Consider the following 23,050-nt stretch of genomic DNA (forward strand, 5'->3'; position numbering starts at 1 on the left):
ATTTATGACATATCCTCAGGATATGTTAAAAATGTCCAATAGATGGGGGTCCCACCTCTGGTTGTGGCTGTAGCGCGTGATTTCCGACCATGAATTACGGAAGCTGTTTCCATAAGTCCCATAGAACTGAATGGTAGTTACAGAACCAGCACAGCTCAGCCAGCTGTGGGTCCCGGAGGTGGGACCCGCATCTAACTGGCATTTATGACATATCCTGTGGCTATGTCGTAAATGTCTCTGATGGGGAAAACCCCTTTAAGCTTTTAGGATGCAGCCATTTTATTTTTGCATAACCGCATTCCAAGAACAATTTTATTTTTCCATTGATGTAGCTTTAATAGGGCCTGGTTTGTATGGGACGAGCTGTATGGCATCATTTTGGGAAACACATATTATTGATGAACTTTTGTTTGTGTCGGAGGGGAGTGAATGAAAAAAAATATATCATGTATTTTTGGATGCACCCAAAATGATTTTTTGACGTTTTGAGTGTGGCACCCAAAATGTATGTGCATTATTAATAATGTGGCCAGAATACTGATGTAACATATATAAATATGCTGTTTCTTTAAAAGGGTCATTCCACTTCTAGCAACAATTCATTGTGGTATGGTTGGTTTAATTTGTGCCCTGTATCTTTAAGTGTGCTGTTTTAACGTATTTTTTTTTCCCTCCAGGAGGCGTTATCCAGGAAGGAGACATGTTGTTTTGCCCTGTAACGTATGTTTTAGTGACAGATAAGACAAATGGTGGTTGGCTCGCTGTGGATCTAAGTTTGCTTAATGCGGGGATGAACGGTGCAGACGCCATCTTAGCTAGCTCTTTTACAGACCATAAAAGCTCCAGGACATCTCAGCATGACTGCTCCACCTCCGGCCACTGGGAGCGGCATTTACGTTATAAAAGGGCAGTGTTCCCGCCAATGTGGTGTTCAGTGTGGGCAAAAGCCCTGAGAGTAAGCTGCGGCTGTTTAGTCTGAGGGGTCCAGAAACTGTTCTGCGGGTGACGGGCAGGAGCCTCCATTCTGAGTCGGAGGACCACTGTGTGGGTGATAGGCAGGACCCTCTCAACATGTGCATGTGTAGTGCATCGTTGTGGTTGTTGAGTGAAGGGCAGACACCGTCCAATTGAGTTGGAGAACCGCTGTGTGGGTGACGGACAGGAGTCTCCTCAAGTGTACGTGTGCGGTGCATCGATGTGGTCAGTGGATGATGGGCAGAAGTCTCCCCATATGAGTTAGCGCACGTTCAGACGTGGTGGAATTTTTCAGCTGCAAATGTTGGTGCAGATTTGGGGCAATTACGCAATGAATCTGCACCAACATTTGCATATTTGACAGGTAATTCAGACGTTGCAGATATCACGCTGGACTTGCCACAGATTAAATTTTTTGCATTGCAACGGCTGAAATCCGCAGTGAAATTCTGCTTCTTCTCCGCAATGGAAAGAGCATGCTGCGGAGGGAAAATTCTGCACCGCAGCCTAATTTCCGCACAGTTATTTTCCGCAACGTCTGAACTAACTGTCCTAAAAATGTATAGAAAGAAATGAAAAAAACGGCCGCTGGAGAATTCCACAGCAATTCCGCCACGTCTGAACGTGCCCTAAGTGAGAGCGAAATGGAGCAGAAAGCAGGTCAGCAAGCCAGTAGGGCCCAGACTAGGCCGGAAATTATCCAGGACGTTACTCCTATATCAGGAAGGAGTGCGCTTGACATGTCCTGCGAGTGAGCCAGCCAACCTGGGCCACAGTTGTATATGAGACTGCCTCTCAAGTGTGAGAAGTGTTTGTTTGTCTGCTGAGGCCGCGGCCGGTGTAGAGACTCTGTATTTTTCCATCACTTCTGACAGGGGCCCCGAGCTATTTGCTTGAGGGACACATGGTCGCACGAGCCCCGCAAAATTTGTTTTATTGGTATTTTGGTCTGTTATGTAGCATGGATTTGTGTTTGTGTATTTTTCCTTCCCCTTCCCCTTCTTTTTTCCATATGTAGTAGAATGGTACTTACCATACTGACATCCCCTATGTAAGCTGTACAGGTGGTACGAGCGGTTTCCAGTTGTTTCTATCTCCAGGCAGATGTTTCCTGGTGAACAGCTGATTGGACGAGGTCAGCTGTGCTAATTGCATGAGCATGTTCCAGAATCTTCTTCTATTTCCAGGCAGTTTTTCTCCTAGGTACAGCTGATTGGACATTTGGATTCCAAAAAGGCGGGAATCTGATCTATAAATGAGTGAGTTTTCTTCGTGGTCAAGCAGTCGTCTGGAAGCACGGACCGTCGCCCACCCTCACTCCTTTATGTTCTGAATTTCCTTCCTGTCACGATGTTTGTTAGAGGGGTTTTGTCACCCAGCTAATGCTGGGCAGACTTGGTCTTTTATTATAAAAGCTGGATTTTTTATTGGTTTTCTTGATTTTAATTTATGTTGATTTATATATTTTAATTATTATTGAATTTATGTTACCCTTAAAGGGAAGGTGTCATGAATTTTGTTTTTATCAAATTGCTTTTAGTATGATAATAAAATAAAATAAATTTATTTGTGTTCTTGTGTTCTACTTTTAACTTTTTTTCTTACTTTTACTTCTCTATGGGGGCTGCTATTTTTTTTTTCATCTCTGTATGTGTCGAGTAACAACACATACAGAGATGAAATACGGCACATACATCCCCATAGAGAATGCGAACGGGAGCCGTTCCATTCTCTGCAGCGTACGCCGTCTGTGTGGGAACGGCGCATGCGCCGCTCCCACACAGACCAAAACGAAGCTCGTTAGCAGAGCGAAATCCGACGCCATTTTCATGTGGACCGGAAGCCGCTGCCGGACAGTAAGATGACGACTTCCGGCCGTGGCTTCTGGCCATATGTTTAAGGAAGCGAAGGTGCAAGGAATAGGAGCAGAGGCGGCGGCGGCAGGAGCAGGTATTTTATGTTTGTGTATGTGATGTGTGTATTTTGTTTGTGTATGTTCGTGTTATACTGTGTAATTACCACTGTATCTAATCCTCCTACACTGTGCAGTCGCTCAGATAATGGCGGCAAACAGTGTAGGAGGTTTGAAGATTCAACCCCCTCCTTCTCCTGGCACTAGCCAGAATAAGGGAGCGGGGATTGTGTGAGGACACTAGAGGAGAGAGTGTGTCTACCCCAAATTTGCAGCATAAAGCAATGAGGTTGCTTTACCACATTGACCATGCTACAATTTTGGGAACTGCTCCCTCTAGTGACCAGCACTGGAAATGTTATAAATTAGAATCTAGTTCAGACATGCGCAAACTACGGCCCGCGGGCCACATACGGCCCGTTAGGCTTTTTAATCCGGCCCGCCGAACTTGTCCAAATTATAGTAAAAACCTCCTTTTTTTTCCCCTTTCCCTGCAATGCCCACGTTTTCCCAATAGATGGCGCACTCAAAACACATTGACCGTTGTTAATGTGGCGCGTATTTCTCTTTATTTCACTTTAATTTTCACTTCGTTTCACGTCACCATTAAGGGCGGGTTCACACATAGCGGAATTTCACTTAAATTCCGCTGCGGACACTCCGCAGCGTTAATCCGCAGCGGAGCCGTTTCTCCATTGACTTTCACTTTAATTTAGCAGTGTTCGTTTACACGATGCGTACAATTCCGCTGCGGAGCATAGGCTGCGGAGCGGAATTTGGTGTCCGCAGCATGCTCTGTCTGTTGCGGAGCAGTGGCGGACTGGTTGCGGACTCATGGCGGAATTTCTCCATTGACTTCAATGGAGAGTCAAAATTCCGCAATGAAGTCCGCAGATCTTATGTGTGCTGCGGAGCGTATTGTTTTTACTACCATGACATTTCTTCATTCTGGCTGGACCTATGTATTTCTAGGTCTACAGCCAGACTGAGGAAGTCAATGGGGCTCCCGTAATGACGGGAGCGTTGCTAGGAGACGTCTGTAAATAGTCACTGTCCAGGGTGCTGAAAGAGTTACGCGATCGGCAGTAACTGTTTCTGCACCCGGGACAGTGACTACCGATCACAATATACATGTATCTGTAAAAAAACATATAAGTTCATACTTACCGAGAACTCCCTGCGTCTGTCTCCAGTCCGGCCTCCCAGGATGACGTTTCAGTGTAAGTGACGGCTGCAGCCAATCACAGGCCAAGCACAGGCTGCAGCGGTCACATGGACTGGAGCGTCATCCAGGGAGGTCGGGCCGGATGCCGAAAGAGGGACGCGTCACCAAGACAACGGGCGGTAAGTATGAATTTCTTTGACTTTCACTAGGGAAAGTGCTGTCCCTTCTCTCTATCCTGCACTGAATAGGGAGAAGAGAAGCACTTTTCCTGCAGTCCGCAGCGGCCAGTCCGCATCAATTTTCTGCACATTTTGTGCAGATCCGCTGCAGAATCTGCAACGCAGATTCTGTGCGGCATTGATGCGGACAGTTGCGGAGGAATTCCGCCATGTGTGGTCATGCCCTAAGCCCTTCTGTGAAAATGAGCGGACCAAAGAGAAGGAAAGTGGACAGCTTCACTTAACGAGACCGCGTTTCCAAACCTCCGGAGGACGGCGCAAAAGATGCTGGTGTTGTTTGGCTCGACCTACGTGTGTGAGCAGACGTTTAGCGTCATGAAAATCAACAAAGCCCATCACAGATCCAAGTTAACTGACCAACACCTCAGATCTGTCCTGAGAATTGCCACAACAAAACTAACTCCAGACTTTGATGCACTGGCAAAAAAGGGAGACCAACAACAATGTTCCCACTGAAATGGTGAGTTTTTCTGCTGTGTTATGAAAAAATGCATATGGAAAGTTTGGAAGTGCGTCTTTTAATTAAGAGCAATGCGCATTTACGCACAGCAGCGGTACAGTAGCTTAATTAACACGCCGCACATCGCTCTTAATTTAAATTTTCAGCTGCAGGTAGGATATTTAATACAGCCTATGTCTGTGTGCTTGGCAACGATACACGTGTACTGTTTGCGCGTGAAGGCGAGGGTGTCCGTGGCGAGTTTGTAGAGCGCGCGGTCAGGACAATCCATCCATGATTTTGCGGAGTTTAACACAAGTAGATATTATTGAGCTTGAGTATTTCGTTGTGTAATAATATGTTTTGAATGTTGAAAGTGATTCCATTTTTCAATAAATGTTGATTTCTTTAACTTTGCACCTTCGATTGAAACTTATTAAAAACAGACGCAATCTTGATAAATCACAGTGCGTATGTTATTTTAATCTATTTACATTTCCTCCTCCCAGTATCTGCGAAATAGTATGTAAATGCCATATCTTGCATATTCCTTGAGACAAATTTATTAACTGATAAGGGCTATTTTTCACATTTGAAAGACAGTTAATAAATTGGGTTGTAGTGTTCTTACTGTGCTATGAGGTTTGCACACACTCCATTTAATGCTTTAGTATATCCGGCCCAAACACTCCCTCCAAATGCTCCTGGCCCGGCCCCTCTGTCAAATTTTAGAACCCATTGTGGCCCGCGAGTCAAAAAGCCCACCCCTGATCTAGTTTATAATATTTCCTGACTTGTTAAAAAATTAAAACAATGTGTAATCACTCAAATAATAATAGTTTAACTAAAAAAAAATAAAAAAAATTCTAGCAACACATTCCTTTTAATAAACATTGTGGCCTTTATTATCCAATATTCAATTGTCTGTGTTATTTATTGATTTATTATTTTTTGGGGATCTGCGCTACCATGTCTTTATATCATATTTACCACAACAATCCTGCATAGAGCTGTACACCACCTAGGCCCAAAACTTTATTAGTTAAAGAAACACTTTAGGCTAAACTGATTAAGGCCCCATGAACACGACCGTAGTTTTCATCTGTAATTACGGATAAAATTGCGGACCCATTCATTTCTATTGACCATATCACAGAATATCTTTGTCAATCACCACCGACCCAGGCCCAGTACTAGGCATAATACAGTATGCCATTTTTGCCTGAAGGTTAAGTTTAATGTACTGTTTTACTGTATTTGTACAATTATTTCGGTTTTTATGTATTATTTTCATAGCTGCTTAAAAAAATTGTGCTGGTCGCCAATGGAATCAGACAGCAGTTTAGCTCCACCCTGCTGTCAGACATGTGACCTAATAACTGAGAAACAGCTGTGTAAGGCCCCCTGCCCACGACCATGATTACGGGCACGGCCGGCCGCTGATGGCCGCGGACAGCCACCTGCATCTACTTTATATGGGAGCACGGGCCGTAAAAAGCAAAAAATAGGACATGTCCTATCTTTTGCGGAGCCTTTCTATGGCACGGACACCATCCAGTAAATATACGGGAAGGTGTCTGTGGGCAATAGAAATGAATGGGTCCGTAATTACGGATGAATTCTACGGTCGTGCGCATGGGGCCTAACTGTCCATTAAACGCCCACAATGCACTGCTCTCTAATAACCAGAAACCAGCAGAATTCTGAATTCAGATTTGATGTGGATGTAGTCTTCCATATTTGAGACCCATGCTGGACACATCTGGTGGCTTAATTAACAGAGAGGAGTCCAAATGAGGGCAGAGGACGAACCCCCAATTATCTCAATATACCCTCTGGCGTAGAGGTATCCATGACAACTAATTTGTGTTCATTTAGTTGGTATAGTCCCAAATTAGCATGGTAGCAATCTATTATATTAGTCATACCCAAGAAATGCCGCCCTATCCGGAGAATGTACCCATCTAGTATGGGCAGTAGAAGATCTTGCAAGGTGCACATACTTTACATTCAGTTATGACAGCTTCAAGAATGACTGTAATTTCAACGTGGATATAAAGATCCAATAAAAATTGACTTATACTAGTAAAAAACGTCAATGAGTGAAATCTATGTTCATTACGTAACGTGCCCTAATATACAGAGATGTCAGACATGACTAAGTGAAGTCAAATCTGGAGTATACTGTGTGTAATGAGAATGATGTATTCTTATCACACCCGTCTATAAGGACATCTTCTAATTTAACTATATTCCTGCAGTACTTCTTAATATCAAATGCCTATATAATTACAACTGTACCATATTACCACGCAGTGCCTGTACCTTGGTTTGGCATTTATATAACCAGTTCAGAGCAGTGTCAACCCAGTGTGCCAAACACTGCTTAAACGTTCACTGGACCAGGTTCTCCCAATAGGTAATGGCCCCCGAGGTGGGACCTATGTCTTGTGGATATATCTCAAATGCTTAAAGTCTATGTACACCTTTAAAAGCGATATTAATTAAAAAAAAAAATAAAAAAAATATGTCAGTGTGTTTGGTGCAACTTTCAAATTAGTTTTTATTAAAAATTATTTTTATTTTTGAGATTCAGCTGTTCTGTATGCAGAGCAGTTATATAGTTTGCTGAATACTGTTCCCGTCAGGTCCACGGGACTGACGGGTTCAGTAGAAGCTGGTCCTGCTTGTCTCTGACACACAGGATCGCGCTGTTACAGGTGGATCCTGTATGTCAGAGACGCAGGACCCGCTGACACTGAACTCGTCCGTCCAGTGGACCTGACGGATTCAGGTCTTAGCAAACGATACAGCTGCTCTGTATACAGAGCAGCTGTATCTCAAAAAGTACAAATAATTTTTAATAAAAACTAATTTGAAAGTTGCACTGTAATGTCCGTGGCTGTGGGCTGTCCGCTCCAATCCCCTCCTGACAGCCGCAGCCACAAGTTGGCAAGTGCTGGCCCCAGCCTCCTGCTCAGGAGACGCCAACGTCCGCTTCCACTCACCTCAGCCGGATCCCGTAGGGTGCGCGCGCTCTCATGCCCGCTCTTAAAAGGGCAGCGCGTGTACCGGACTTTTGATGAACTTTGACCCGAGAGTACCCTGGACTATAAGAGGGGTCCAGCCCCCTGCTTCCATGCCTGAGCGTTGTTGTTTCCTAGTTTGTCTATGTGATGGCCTCCTAGTGTGTTCCTGTTCCAGTTTCTGTTCCTGTTCCTTGCATTCCATACTATCCTGGTCGAGCACTGTGGTGTGCCAAAGTCATGTCGTGCTGTATTCCACGTCTGACCTGCTTCACCTCGCCTGACGTCTACCTGCTGCCTAGTCCAAGCCGAGCCTGCCCTGCTGCTGTCTGAGCTGCCACAGGTACCTATACGAACTATAGACATTCACCTGTGCCCTGTTGGCCAGCTGCCTTACCGCCAAGGCGATATGGCCCAGTGGGTCCACAGACCCTTCGTGACATGCACCAGACCCACTGACTTAAAAAAAAAATACTTTCGAATGTGTACATAGCCTTTAAGATGGGAATATATATCTCATACGTTGTGGCAGGGAGGCACTTCAGTAGTCAAGGACATATCTGATACCTTCTTGCTGGATCACAGCTAAGTCTTGTTTTAAAGTCAAGAATCTTAGATTTAAAACAAGACATAGTTTTAGCTGCGATCTATCCTGAATTATAGCAGGTTGATGTGGGAGCTCTGACTTCAGTCCGTTTGGAGGGGGGCTGCGGAGACGTGCTGGCAGCATGCAGAGAGAGGAGGAGAATCTGTGATCCTCCTTCAGTCCCTTTATGGGTGTAGATGACCCCAGGGGGAGGAGTAACATTAACTTTTCTTTACATAATTTCCAGATGGTATAAAACGCCTGAAATGTTGTATAAAATTGATTTTAAATCAATCTCCTCTATGCTGAGGTTGTAATAAAGAGAGAGGCAGGCAATGACCCATCTGGCAAACCTGCCCTAAAATTAAACCATTCTGGAACATTATTCAAGGAATTATTTACAACATGTAAGGAATAAAAAATGACTCTTACCTCAAAACTAATCCTGCTCAATTTAGATACAATATCTCACATCAGCCATTAAACCACTCCTTAATGCAGCCAAAACACTCATAATCAGGCGTTGGAAAGACACAGAGGCACAGACAAAATTGGAATAATTGAACTAAATAAACACAATCAAATCTTTTGAACAAAATAAATAAATTTGAGAACAAAACCTTGATAAATTCCATCTTATTTGGGGCAAGTGGTCACATTTACAGAATTCAAAAGCAATAGAAGTCTTCCTCTAACTATGATAACCCAACATCTAAGACCCTCCACTAATACACTAACTTTACACCTGGATCCCTTTTAATATACATTTAAATCAAATACACACAAGACATACTTACCATATATACACTTTATAGAGTACTTAGCCTGTATTATATACACGATTACCTATATGCTAAACGTAGTTCATTTCTATTGTTCAGCAGAGATATTTACTATAATACATTACTGTTGTCCCCCCACGTCCCTTTCCACTTTTCCTTACAAAAAAGCTTAATAAAAAATTTAATTAAAAAAAAAACTATTTTACTTTTGTGCCTACAGCTCCTATACAGGCCTATGTTACGTAGTAGTTCGTAGTTACATAGTTCGTACGGTTGCAAAAAAGACAAATGTCCATCAAGTTCAACCAAGGGATGGGAAAAGGGAAGTAAAAAATTTCTACACATCGGAGCTTAGATTTTTTTGTTCTAGGAAATTATCTAACCCTTTTTTAAAGCCATCTACTGTCCCTGCTGTGACGGCTTCTGCGGTGACTATTCCATAGATTCACAGTTCTCACAGTAAAGAAGACTTGTCGCCTCTGCAGGTTGAACCTTTCTTTTTCCAGACGAAGGGAGTGCCCCCTTGTTTTTTGAGGGGGTTTTACATGGAACAGGATTTCTCCATATTTTTTGTATGTGCCATTCATATATTTATATAAGTTAATCATGTCCCCCCTTAGTCGTCTTTTTTCAAGGCTAAATAGGTTTAATTCTATTCATGTTTCCTCATAACTTAGATTCTCCATGCCCCTTATTAGCTTTGTTGCTCTTCTTTGTATTTTTTCCAACTCCAGGGCATCCTTTCTATGAACTGGAGCCCAGAACTGAACTGCATATTCTAGATGAGGCCTCACTAATGCTTTGTAAAGTGGTAATATTATATCCCTGCCCCGCGAGTCCATGCCTCTTTTAATACACGACAATATCTTGCTGGCCTTTGAAGCAGCTGATTGACATTGCATGCTGTTATTTAGTTTATTATCTACAAGTACACCCAGATCCTTCTCAACAAGTGACTCCCCCAGTGTAGCTCCCCTAGGACATATGATGTATGCAGGTTGTTTGTACCCAGGTGTATAACTTTACATGTGTCTCCATGGTAAACAGATTACAAACTGTGTAGTGTGATCCTGCTGTCATGTGTTTAGGCCTTTTACGTGAGAAAATGATCAGGAGAACGAGCACTCGTAGGTTACAAAGAAGGCAGAGTGGTGTAAGGCCTCGTTTACACCTGCGTTGGAGCCACCATTTCAGATTCCGACAAAAATTATAGAAACCCGACGGAAGCCATTAAAGTCAAGGCACAGTTGGTGTCCGTCATGTTATGCATATGTCACCGCGTTGAATTCTGTTTTTCTGCTCTTATGACGGAACAAAAAATGCAATTCCTAGTGCAGATGTGAACATAGCCTAATGTGACTGCAACATCAGACTACACAAAGTTTGTAGTCTGTAACCATGGTAATAGCCGTCCCATCCCCTTTGCTTATGGGTGGTGAGAACCTGTGCAGGACTCCACACTCCAGAGCAACTCCTATGTTAGCAAAAAATAAATGGTGGGGATTAGGCCCAAGGGACATTAAAAGGGTGTGGAGGGGAGAACAAACACCAGGAGCTTCTGTCTTGGGTGGCAAACCCATACACTATAATAGGGGCCCATTTTAATATGGGGCCCCCTTTCTTATTAGTACACCACTGCACGTGTCACATAGTTTATGAAGCATTCTTGGACCCCCTCTTGACAGTACTTCATCTTGGCCACACGTTCGGCTTTGCTATGGGAAATGTGTTGGGATACACTGCAGAGTAAGGCAGCCATGGTCAAATAATCTACTAGGCAGTTTCCCCTTTGAAGTCCACGTATCGGTATGAGGGTCGTAGCAGTCAAAGGAATCAGAGTCCTCTATGGTGTTGTCCACGGTCAAACACCGGCCGCCTGTGACGTAAACTTTATTTTGAAGGACGGTGGCACCATGGTGCATTCTTCTGTCCTTCATGTCGGCACATTTGACAAAGGTATTTTTTGTCATATCATAGGCTATTATTCTTCTGGTGTAACCTGAAACAAAATCATGGCGAGAGATTCAGCTTTGTGGCGAACATTCACGGCATAAATGGTTTTGTAAATTTTGTTTTATAACGCATAATGTCCAGATTATTGGCCCACAATCCTCATGTAGTCCTTCTAGAAGAAGTTATGTAGTGTTACTTTTAGCCCACAACTGTGTACTCTAGTCACATCTAGAGTGGCATTCATAATGCCCCATAGTAGGACATGCTCTGTACAGCCATTGATTTAGCAAGGGCAAGGTTAGATGTGAAGTCATGCATCCAGCTCAGGCTGAACCAACGCCCTTCAAGATGGGTCTTGCAACAACTTAGTCCCCCCTGTCAAGTTATAGTGGGTTTTGATGGCCTGAACCAGCAACCAAAGGGGACCCATTTTAGATTTTCCTGTGTTCCATCCTTCCCACCAAAAAGGCTAATTTTATGCTAGCATTTAAATACCTTTAACACTAGTACACCTGAAAGTGCACCTTCTATTTTGGGGTCTCCACAATTTTTTTCAAAACACTAACATAAGTGGGGTAGAACTCCCGCACTCCCACAAAAGGCCATCATTAAAGGGTTTGTCTACTTTGGATAATCCCTTGGTGTTAGAATAGTCCCCCGGAGATAAAATGATTACAGGTTATCCCACTCCTGGACATTCAAGCAATCAGCTGTAATCAGTGGGGGAACCTGTCAGCAAGTGTTCATTCATGTTCCCTGCAGCGCCACCACAGGAGAGATAAAGTATTACACAGTTTCTATTTACATTATGGGATGTCCATGTAACGCATGGACATGCTGGGTCCTCCAGAGCAAGAGACACTCTTTACAGCCATTTTCTGCTTAGTCCAATAGATTATGATCCTGAACGGGAGACACCCATCTATTTATTCAGAATTCCCTATTAGTATATTTTAAAATGGGTTTTCTGAACTGAACAGCCAATTTAAGGGAAGCTAGCTGCATATGTATTTATACACTTAAAAGGGAACTTTATAGAAATGGAGACCTCTGCAGGCACTGTATATGGGGGCACTTTGCAGGCACTGTATATGGAGGCACTCTGCAGGCACTGTATATGGAGGCACTCTGCAGGCACTGTATATGGAGGCACTCTGCAGGCACTGTATATGGAGGCACTCTGAAGTCACTGTATATGGAGTGCACTCTGCTGTCATTGTTAATCGGGGTACTCTTCTGGCACTCTACCGTATATAGGGGCACTCTGCAGGCACTGTATATAGGGTGAACTCTGCTAGCACTGTTAATTTGGGACACTGCTGGCATAATATATGGGGTGCACTTTTCAGGCACTGTATATGGGGTGCACTTGTCAGGCACTGTATATGGGGTGCACTCTGCTGGTGCTGTTAATGGAGGCACTTTAATGCCTATCAGGAAAAATAAAATATTGCCGCTTCTCAAACTCACCTTAAAATTGATTCAAACAAGTAGGTACAAATGCTTAATAATCAATGTGTTGAAACTTTATATTAAGAACTCACCTCCGATTATTATCATCTTCTCCCCAACAACAACTGCCGGGGCACAGACATTTTTGATCATTCTTGTCTCCATCCTGAACCACATGTTTCTGAAAACATGATAAACCTAAAACAGAAGGACAAAAATTGACACAATTGATATGTTCATCTTATTCGAAGAAAGGTAAAGTTCTGCTTTACAGACGTGAATCCACATCACAAGGATCCCATAGTGTTTATAGTTGTGTCCATGATTTCTAGATTCATTACAGGAAATAACTACATAAACTTTACCTACTCTTGCCCTTCCGCCCCATATATGGGAATCTGTCTGTCTGTTACTGTTGTGGGGGACCTGTGGCTGACCATGCTATTAACCACTGTGACTAGCATCCAGCTTAATAAGACATTTGGGAGGAACCATATGAGGAGAGACCGGTCAATCAGCCCATCCCATCCAATTACCATTGCTGAGGACACTCCCATTCATGCCCATTGGCTTAGAGCGGCAGTCTTATAGACAGTATCTCACAATGCTCCTCACAAATGTCCTTTCCAGCTGGATGCTAGGCACAGTACCCAGTACCCTTTTTTTTTTTTTAAAGCTATTTTTCTACAAATAATCCACCCCTCAAAAATCTCTATTTTTCTACTATAGCATTGTCTCTATTTTTTATAATAAATGCATGTATTTTTTAGAAGGTTGCTTTATAAAAGGAATGCACGTGGGGTAAAAACCTTACTCTAAAACAATAGATATTCATTTACACAACTTTTGAACAGCCCTTTATATCCCAAGAAGGATCGAAGGACACACATGCATATTGTTCTAATTCTATACTGCTCAAGGCACAACTCCCACATAAAACATTAAAGATGATACATAATTAAAGGAGAATACCACCAAGTGCAAACAAACTTCTGTGTAATTCACAAAAGTATGCCGTAACTTTAAAAGTGATCATCTGTACATTTTTTTATCTTACATCTTATCTTATAAATTGATTTATCCACTCAATGTTATCAGAAAATATTTAATTTGACCAGGTGCATTCCCTTCCGATGATTTGCGGATGTCAGTGTTGCACTTTCTTTCTCCGATTTGGCTTTTAGTCCGGGACTAAAAATCTCATAACTTAGTCTTTGGCCTCATTATATCTTTGTTCTATCTCCCAGAAGTATGGGTCGGTAATAGAACACCCTTAGAAGTCTACAGTGTCATACCGTACCTTCATATCCTCCGACTTTACACCAATGAGGTTATAGCTCCATAGTGGTATAGAGGAGCTGGTGTTGGTAAATGTAATTATTATTTTTTACATTCTTACATAATATATAAATCTGGGCTGACGCTATGAATTTAAATACCTGTATGAGTCGGACCGGATTCTGCATCACATCTTCTCCACCAAAAAGGTATATCCTTTCGTCTTTGGCAGCTACTGCTGGATGAAGGACAGCGACGGGCATGCTAGCCATTGCCTCCCAGGAGTTATAAATGCTATCAAACCTCTCCACCGAGCTCAGAACTTGTTGTTTTGCTCCAATTCCACCCATTGAGAAGATATAGTTTCTGAATCCTATACTCTTGTGAGAGTATCTCGGAACAAGCATGGGTTCTCCCATGCGCCACTGGTTTAATTTGAGAGATAAAATATAAACACTTGAGGCAACAGTGTTCCCTTTGTTGCCAATGGATAACCCACCTAGGACATACACATTTCCATGCAACCCAACAGCAGAAGCCTTGTGTAGACGTATTGGGAGTTTGGCAAGCTTCAACCACTGATTGGTTTTCTCATTATACAGCAAGACGTCTCTGGTGGTCTGCTGGTTGTCTTTACGGCCCCCAACATTGATGAGAAATTCTTGATGAGAAAAGCGACGTGGGACATGACACAAGGGCTTAACATTGGGGGAGATGGTTGCGTTATGAGCAAACAGTACTCTACATGCCGATTCTAACATTCTCCTGCAAGGCATTGAAGACTGAATTTGAGGGTCATTGGCAATGAAATGAAAAAGGAAAGTTGGATGAACATACTGGAGTCTGACTTTTTGAAATAATTCTTGTATATAGCACCTTCGGCCTTTTTCATCGTGTCTGATCCAGGTCATCAGAGCTTCAAATACATGTTCTTCTTCACCACAAAGGTCATCATCTCCTATATAGTCCAACAGTTCCGAGACACCAAGATCCTTCAGGTCTTCAGAAAGGGACACGTCTTTGAAATATTGTAAGGACATTTGTCTAGCCATTACTTTGAGGGTCTTGCAATTAAAGAATTCCGAAAGTGGGATCATACTTAAACAATTTTGAGGAGTCATTTGGTCCTGGAGGAATTTTGAGCAAGTTCCCAAAAGTTTTTCATACTGTAGTAGTGAAGCACCTTGAATGAGACTAAAGACATTGTCAAGTGTTATAAGGATCTCCCCGGTGTAGACGTAGACAATAATCCGGTGAAGTGTATCTGCGTCAATACCAATTAAAACCACTTTGTCCTGGCTACTTTCCTTAAAATTGTTGCAGAACATTGCCTTAAAGTATGGGCTACTGGAGGCCAAAATGTTCCTATGACAAGGAAACTCAAAGTCATCGCTACAAATGATAACATCAGTAAGTAATCTGGATTCTCTCAACTTATTCAGCTGCCTCAATAAGTCACTGGAGAAGTCTTCATCATGGAAGAGTAAGACTTCGCTTGTTGTACCATCCATGATGACCCGATTATTCCAAATTGTCCCCAATTCAAAAAATTCTACAGCACATTAGCTTGTGTGGGAGAGAGACCGTGCCAGAAGTCATACTAATGTCGACGTCCTCTTGTCCTCTTCCAGTCTATAAAAAAGGAGAATTATCAGTTTTAATTCACTATTAACTATGATTTCTGGTTGATGATCTCAGAAAAAGTTCACAAGAGTAGAAAAATATTAATCTCCTCACAATATAAGCTTGTATGTGATTTTACTGGAAATGATCCCCTCTCAGGTTTCAGTAAATGTGCCAATACTCTTTAGCTAGCTGTCGGCCGACTCCCCACATACATGAACCCTCGACTTTGCATTTAGGGGTATGATAAATGTAGGGGTCCGGCCTGGGGTCTGGTTCATTTAGAGGTCTGATCTGGGGTCTGAATATTTTAAGGGGTCTGGTCTAAATTTATTTAAGGGTCTGATCTAGGGTTTAAATTATTTTATGACATGTATAAATTAATTTTGTGGTCTGTCTGGGATCTGAATTAAAAAGAGTTTATTCTATTTTACACTGGGTTCAGATCAGGAATTTATAAAGTAATATTCTATGGTATAGCTGCATTTGTTTTTTACAAATTTAATGATGTTGTCAAGGTCTTAAAAGAATTGGCCTTTAAATCCAGGGCTCCCCATGGAGGTTAATCCGAGATTCCACTCTCTAACATAAGAGGCTGTATCAGAATGGTAATTGGGACAGATTCCTAACCAGACATATACACACTCTAGTTCTATACATTTTCAAAAATCACAAAACCACAACTCCCAGCATGCACTGAAAGCCTATCAATATCGTAGTAGGTATGTCGTGGCTGTTAGGGCATGCTGGGATTTTTGCAAAGGTTAGAGACCATTAATAGGATTGGATGGCCATGGCTGCAGATAGCAGTACAGATGACTTGGCAATGGACTTTTTTTTTTAATAGATAGCATCTAGATTCTAGATCCTTCTTTTAGTTTCTTGGCAAATCCCATTGCTTATTTACAAGATACTTTAACCCCTTAATGACCAAGCAAATTATTTACGTTTTTCCATCGTCTCATTCAAAGAGCTATACACTTTTCTTATTTTTGCGTCGACATAGGTCTTGCTTTTTGCGGGACAAGTTGTAATTTTTAATAGCACCATTTTGGGGTACATAGAATTTATTGATTAGCTTTTATTAACTTTTTTTGGGGGGGAATAGAAAAAAACCAGCAATTTTGCAGCACTTTTTTGCGTCCTAAATTTATGCCGTTTACCGTGTGGTATAAATAACACAATAACTTTATTCAGTGGGTTGTTGCGATTGCAACGATACCAAATTTGTATAGTTTTTGTATGTTTTACTACTTTTATACAGTGATAACACTTTTTTTTTTAAAATTATTTATTTTTGTGTCTCCATATTTGAAGAGCCGTAACGTTTTTATTTTTTTGCCGATGCAATTGTAGGAGGGCTTTTTTTTGTAGTTTTTATCGGTACCATTTTGGAGTAGATGCGACTTTTTGATCACTTTTTATCACATTTTTTTAAAGGCTGGATTCAAAGAAAACAGAAATTTTTGCATGGTTTTTTATTTTATTTTTTACGACGTTCACCGTGCAGGTTAAATGATGTAACAAGTTTATAGTTGGGGTCGTTACGGACGCGGCGATACCAAATATGTGTAACTTTCTTACTTTATTTTGTTTGTTAATAATAAAGCAGTTTGTAAGGGGGAATAGTGGGTTTTTCATTTTTTATTAAACTTTTTTTTTAACTTTTTTACTAGTCCTACTAGGGGACTTCACTATGCGATTATCTGATCGCATTTATAATACACTGCAATACTTCTGTATTGCAGTGTATTATGCCTGTCTGTGTAAAACGGACAGACATCTGCTAGGTCATGCCAGAGGCATGATCTAGCAGGCATTCACTACAGGCAGACCTGGGGGCCTTTATTAGGCCCCCGGCTGCCATCGGAGACACAGACACTCGGCGATCTTATCGCCGGTTGTCAGTGGGATGAGAGGGAGCTCCGCATCTGAAGGGTTAAACGGGTGAGATCGATACTAATATCGATCTCACACGTTCGAGCAGGGACGCCCCCAGCCCTCAGCTACCTCTGGCAGCTGAGAGCAGGGAGATTTGACAGCTCCCTGCTCTGTTTACTTATTCTGATTCAGCGACGTAAAAAATCTATTGCATCGGAATAAGGCCCGTTAGTGACCGACGTAGAAACACTATGGGGCGGTCACTAACGGGTTAAGGAAGTACGATGCACCTAAAGTCTTCAGACTTGTCTCCAACTCTGCTACTAATTTTATGTTTTTATGTTGTTTCGCAGCATTAATTCTTAACACTGGGTTGTTTTGACTGGTCTTCTTCTGGCAATTCCCTAGCCCCATTCTATATTTGACTGTCCTGGCTTATAACTTCACTTTTGGCCAGTCTGGACAGACTACCTATTCTAGGTCTGATGGCTGTAGTTCCGGTTTCGTTGTTTATTACCATTTACAGTTTTCATTCTACTCTCCACCTGGTCCTTTGTATCATTACAATAATTTTGCACCATGAACAAAAGGAGTGGACTGAGGCCTCATGCACACGAACATATTTTTTCCCTCCCGTAAATACTGGCGTAAATACGGGTCCTTGGTCACACGTATTCAACCCGTATTGTCGTGGTCTTGGTGACGCGTCCCTCTTTCGACATCCAGCCCGACCTCCCTGCATGACGCAGCAGTCCATGTGACCGCTGCAGCCTGTGACTGGCCTGTGATTGGCTGCAGCGGTCACATGGGCTGAAATGTCATCCCGGAAGGCTGGACTGGAGGAAGATGCAGGGAGTTCTGGGTAAGCATGAACTTATATTTTTTTTTACACGTTGATCTATATTGTGATCGGAAGTCACTGTCCAGGGTGCAGAAAGAGTTACTGCCGATCGTTTAACTCTTTCAGCACCCTGGACAGTGACCATCCCCTGACGTCGCCTAGCAACGCTCCCCTAATTACGGGTGCACACACGTAGTCGCCCGTAATTACGGGAGCCCCATAGACTTCTATGGGCCTTACGGCCTGAAATAGGACATGTTCTATATTTTTCAACGGCACGGGCACCTTCCCGTAAGCATACGGGGAGGTACCCGTGGCCAATAGAAGTCTATGGGCCCGTAATTATGGGCCGTAATTACGGCCCGTGATTACGGGTGTTTTTACGTTCGGTAACTGGGCCTCCAGGTATTTAAAATCATGGGCTCTTTTCTAACCGCTTGTGGGATGATACACTTGGTTAGGTTTAATATATTGCTTTTGAGGAGGACTTATGCCTTTTTAACATTTAAAGGGAAATTCCGGCCAAAACTAAATTTTCCCACGTGTACCATTGTGGTATTCCATGTGTCAGTCTCTCACCTGTTATTTTTCTTGCTGCTTCTATCTCTATATATCAGACTGGGACAGTTGCTTAGCAGCAGTGTGGATCCGGCTCGGTGACTACTTTCTCTACTTGAGTCTATGGAGATCTATCTATTTGTCACCCATCACAGACTTCAGCAGTTCTTGTACCACCCTAGTATTACACAGGGGGGAAAGAAACTTCTATCATCAGCCACCGCTGATACTTAGACAGGTTCCTGTCACACAGGTATAAGGTAGAAGAATATGGTGCGGCCTCCATGTCTGTATACTTATGGGTTCTCAGCTTATTTAGGAGAATATAGAGAGAATGATAAGCACAGTGTCCCCCAGCATGGGTACTCACGTAAAGGGAATGTGTCATCACATAATGATCTATTGTTTAAATCAAGTTTTTATGTTAAACATATTTTTTAAGAATTGTTGGTGTTTTTTTTTTTTTCCTATGTCATTATCTATATTAAAAAAGAATCCTAAAATCTTTTTCACACTGGCCACTGAGCCTCACAATAGACTGACCCTTCCTATTCTGTAGAGATCACTTCTTAGCAGTCATCTCATTATCATCACAGGCAGGATTACACTGACAGGTAACACCTCTTAATAGATAACACAGGATCCGCTATTCATAAAAGACTGATCCTTCCTGTTCTGTAGAGATCACTGCTCAGCAGTCATCTCATTATCATCACAGGCAGGATTACACTGACAGGTAACACCTATATATAGATAACACAGGATCCACCGTTGACAATAGGCGATGGACACAGCTCCCCTCCTCCCCCTCTCTGAACAATGACCACTGCACAGGTCACTAGAGCATGCCTACTACACTCTAGATTGAAACTAATTGGTCAGCTCCAGACTATTTTCTCCTATGGTCCATATCTCTAAATGCTGTTAACAGAGCAGAGCTGCTGCTCAGGCACGATGGTACCCCATAATCATTTAGAGAAAATAAAATAAAAAATATGCAATCTGAAAATAAAAGCTGGTAAGAAAAATTATATGTTTCAAAACAGTTACATAGAAAGGTTGAAAAAAGACATACAATATGTCCATAAAGTCCAACCAAGGGATGGGAGAAATTATATAACTTTGTTTTGCCCCTATTGATCCAGAGGAAGTTTATTTTTTTTAAAACAACTTAAAATATTAGATAAATAAATATAAAAGTGTCCCATAAGGCTTTAACCAATCTTCTCTTAGGCTATGTTCACACGGGGTCTTTTGCCGAGTTTTTTGACGCGGAAACCGCGTCGCAAAACTCGGCAGAAACGGCCCGAGAACGCCTCCCATTGATTTCAATGGGAGGCGTCGGCGTCTTTTTCCCGCGAGCAGTAAAACTGCCTCGCGGGAAAAAGAAGCGACATGCCCTATCTTCGGGCGCTTCCGCGTCCGACCTCCCATTGACTTCAATGGGAGGCAGGAGAAAGCGTGTTTTATGCCCGCGGCGCTCAATGGCCGCGGGCGAAAAACGGCGCGATAATTGCTATTCACACGGAGTATTTTGGGGGAGGAATATCTGCCTCAAAATTCCGTTTGGAGCTTTGAGGCAGATATTCCTCCCCCAAAATACTCCGTGTGAACATAGCCTAAAAAAGGAAAAATTCCCTCCTGATCCCAAGTGGCAATCTGACTGGATCAACAATCAAACAAGAATTCTACTCATTGACATAGGAGCTGATATTTTTTCCTTCTAGGAAATGATCTAAGCTTTTTTTTAAAGCCATCTACTGTCCCTGCTGTGACCAGCTCTTGCGGTCGGCTATTCCACAGATTCACAGTTCTCACAGTAAAGAAGGCTTGTCGTCTCTTGAGATTGAAACTTTTTTTCTCCAGAAGGAGGGAGTGCCCCCTTGTATTTTGCGTTTTTTTTTTTACATGGAACAGGTTTTCACTGTATTTTTTCTAGATAGTGCTACATGTGGGGCACTATCTACAGGGGGCTGTATGTCGGGCACTATCTACAGGGGTCACTATCTACAGGGGGATCTATGGGGGCCACTATCTACATGGGGATCTATGTAGGGCACTATCTCCAGGGGGCACAATCTACATGGGGTACTATCTGCAGGGGGCTCTATGGGGGCCACTATCTACATGGGGATCTATGGGGGCCACTATCTATAGGGAGATCTATGGGGGCCACTATCTACAGGGGATCTATGTAGGGCACTATCTCTAGGGGGCACTATCTACAAGAGCGCTATCTCCAGGGGGCTCTATGGGGCCACTATGTACAGGGGGATCTATGGGGGCCACTATCTACAGGGGGATCTATGTAGGGGACTATATCCAGGGGGGCACTATCTACAGGGGGCTCTATGGGGGGCACTGTCTACAGTGGGCTTTATGGGGCAGTATGTATGTGGGGCACTGTCTACAGGGGGCTCTATGTGGGGCAATGTCTACAGGGGGCTCTCTGGGAGGCACTGTCTAGGCACTGTCGAGGTGTTCTCTGCCCGGCTTCATCGCTGCACTGCTCATGCCAGGGGAGTACAAGGCAACGGGGCATCTGCAAGTGTTGGAGGAGGCTGCTAGAGATGTAGAACAGCTAGGGGGATGTCAATCAAGATCTGGAGGGCGCCATTTCAATTTTTGCCTCGGGCAGCAGAAAAGCTAGAATTGTCCCTGTCTACAAGTACACACAGATCCTTCTCAACAAGTGACTCCCCCAATAAAGCCCCCCCCCCAGGACATATGATGCATGCAGGTTGTTGGTACCCAGATGCATAACTTTACATTTATCTACATTAAGCCTCATTTGCCAAGTGGGCGCCCAAACAGTCAGTGTGTCGAAATCAGCTTGTAATTTATTAACATCTTCCATAGACTGAACTATACTGATTTTAATTAGTAAAGACAAATATATGTGATATATGTAAAGAAAAAAAATATATATGTCAGTCTGCCCCTGCTCATGAACTTTCCCATAATTATTAATTTAGGGGCACCTCAAAACCAGGAACCAGGGCTCAGTAATTTGTGCTGGCAGGTGGGCCTGTCTATATGTGATGATGGTTTTCATCTGAATCCTGGCATTGCTCTTCTGCCAACTAAAAAGAAGACATTCGGTAAATAATCGTATATTATAAAATGCTTTTTTTAAAAAAATATTATTATTATTATACATTTTGGGAGAAATTTAACCCCTTAGTGACCAGCCTATTTTAGACCTTAATGACCAAGATATTTTTTACATTTTTCCATCGTCTCATTCAAAGAGCTATAACTTTTTTATTTTTGCGACGACATAGCTGTATAAGGTCTTGTTTTTTGCGAGACAAGTTGTATTTTTTAATACCACCATTTTGGGGTAGATATAATTTATTGAGTAACTTTTATACACTTTTTTTGGGGTGGAATAACAAAAACCCAACAATTTTGCCACTCTTCTTTGCGTCCTAAATTTACACTGTTTACCGTGTGGTATAAATAATACAAAAAAATGTATTCAGCGGGTTGTTACAATTGCGGCGATACCAAATTTATATATTTTTCTTATGTTTTACTACTTTTACACAGTAAAAACACTTATTTTTCAAAATTATTTGTTTTTGTGTCTCCATATTTGAAGAGCCATAACTTCTTTATTTTTTTGCTGATGCAGTTGTATGAGGGCTTTTGTTTTGTGGGACAACTTTTTTTCTCATTTTTTAAGGCAGGATGCACAGAAAAAAGCAATTCTTGCATTGTCTTTTGTTTTATTTTTTTACGGTGTTCGCCGAGTGTGTTAAATAATGTAACACGCCCAACCTGTGCCCTCCCTGGATTCTTTAAAGATTAATGAATAAAGCTCTTCTTATATTTTGTGCTGAGGAACTTCCTTTTGTCCTTCTTTCATACCTCCCAACTTTCAAGTATCGCAAAGAGGGACCCTCGTGACAATTTTTTTTCTTTTAAGCCACACCTCTAATCCCACCCAATCCCCACCCATACACACCGGATTCAGCCCACGCATGCTCCCATAGTGCCTCCCACACAGTATAATACCATATAGCTGCCCCTACACAGGATAATGCCTTCTAGCTGCCACCATACAGTATAATACCCCGTAGATGCACCCATACAGTATAAAGCCAACACAGATGGCCCCATACAGTATAATGCACGCACATATTCTCCCATGCAGTATAATGCCCATACAGATGCCCCCATGCAGTATAATGGCCAAACAAATTCTCCCATACAGCATAACGCCCCCATAGCTCCCACATACAGCATAATGCCCCCATAGTTTCCCCCATACAGTACAGTGCCCTTGTAGATAGTGACACAGTGCCCATGTAGGTAGTGCCACAGTATATTGCCCT

At 42.5% G+C, this 23,050-nt stretch overlaps 2 protein-coding genes across 3 annotated transcripts in view; one reads left to right on the forward strand and one right to left on the reverse strand.

Moving 5' to 3' along the window:
* Window positions 1-2,478, forward strand: part of NTAQ1 (N-terminal glutamine amidase 1) — a 144,171-nt gene extending 141,693 nt beyond the window's left edge. For both annotated transcript variants that reach the window (XM_075825768.1, XM_075825767.1), the window contains one exon: window positions 678-2,478. In XM_075825768.1, coding sequence (XP_075681883.1) covers window positions 678-979 — 302 coding nt within the window. In that variant the 3' untranslated portion in view covers window positions 980-2,478. The remainder of the gene's footprint in view (window positions 1-677) is intronic.
* An 8,361-nt stretch (window positions 2,479-10,839) lies between these two features.
* On the reverse strand, window positions 10,840-15,318 carry KLHL38 (kelch like family member 38). The gene is made up of 3 exons (XM_075828078.1): window positions 13,969-15,318; window positions 12,622-12,727; window positions 10,840-11,123 (listed from the first exon to the last, which is right to left on the reverse strand). Exons 1-3 carry the CDS (start codon window positions 15,316-15,318, stop codon window positions 10,840-10,842), a joined length of 1,740 nt encoding a protein of 579 aa, XP_075684193.1.
* Window positions 15,319-23,050: the final 7,732 nt, after the last annotated feature.

This window comes from Rhinoderma darwinii, chromosome 5 (assembly GCF_050947455.1).
Source record: "Rhinoderma darwinii isolate aRhiDar2 chromosome 5, aRhiDar2.hap1, whole genome shotgun sequence".
Classification (NCBI taxonomy): Eukaryota; Metazoa; Chordata; class Amphibia; order Anura; family Rhinodermatidae; genus Rhinoderma; species Rhinoderma darwinii.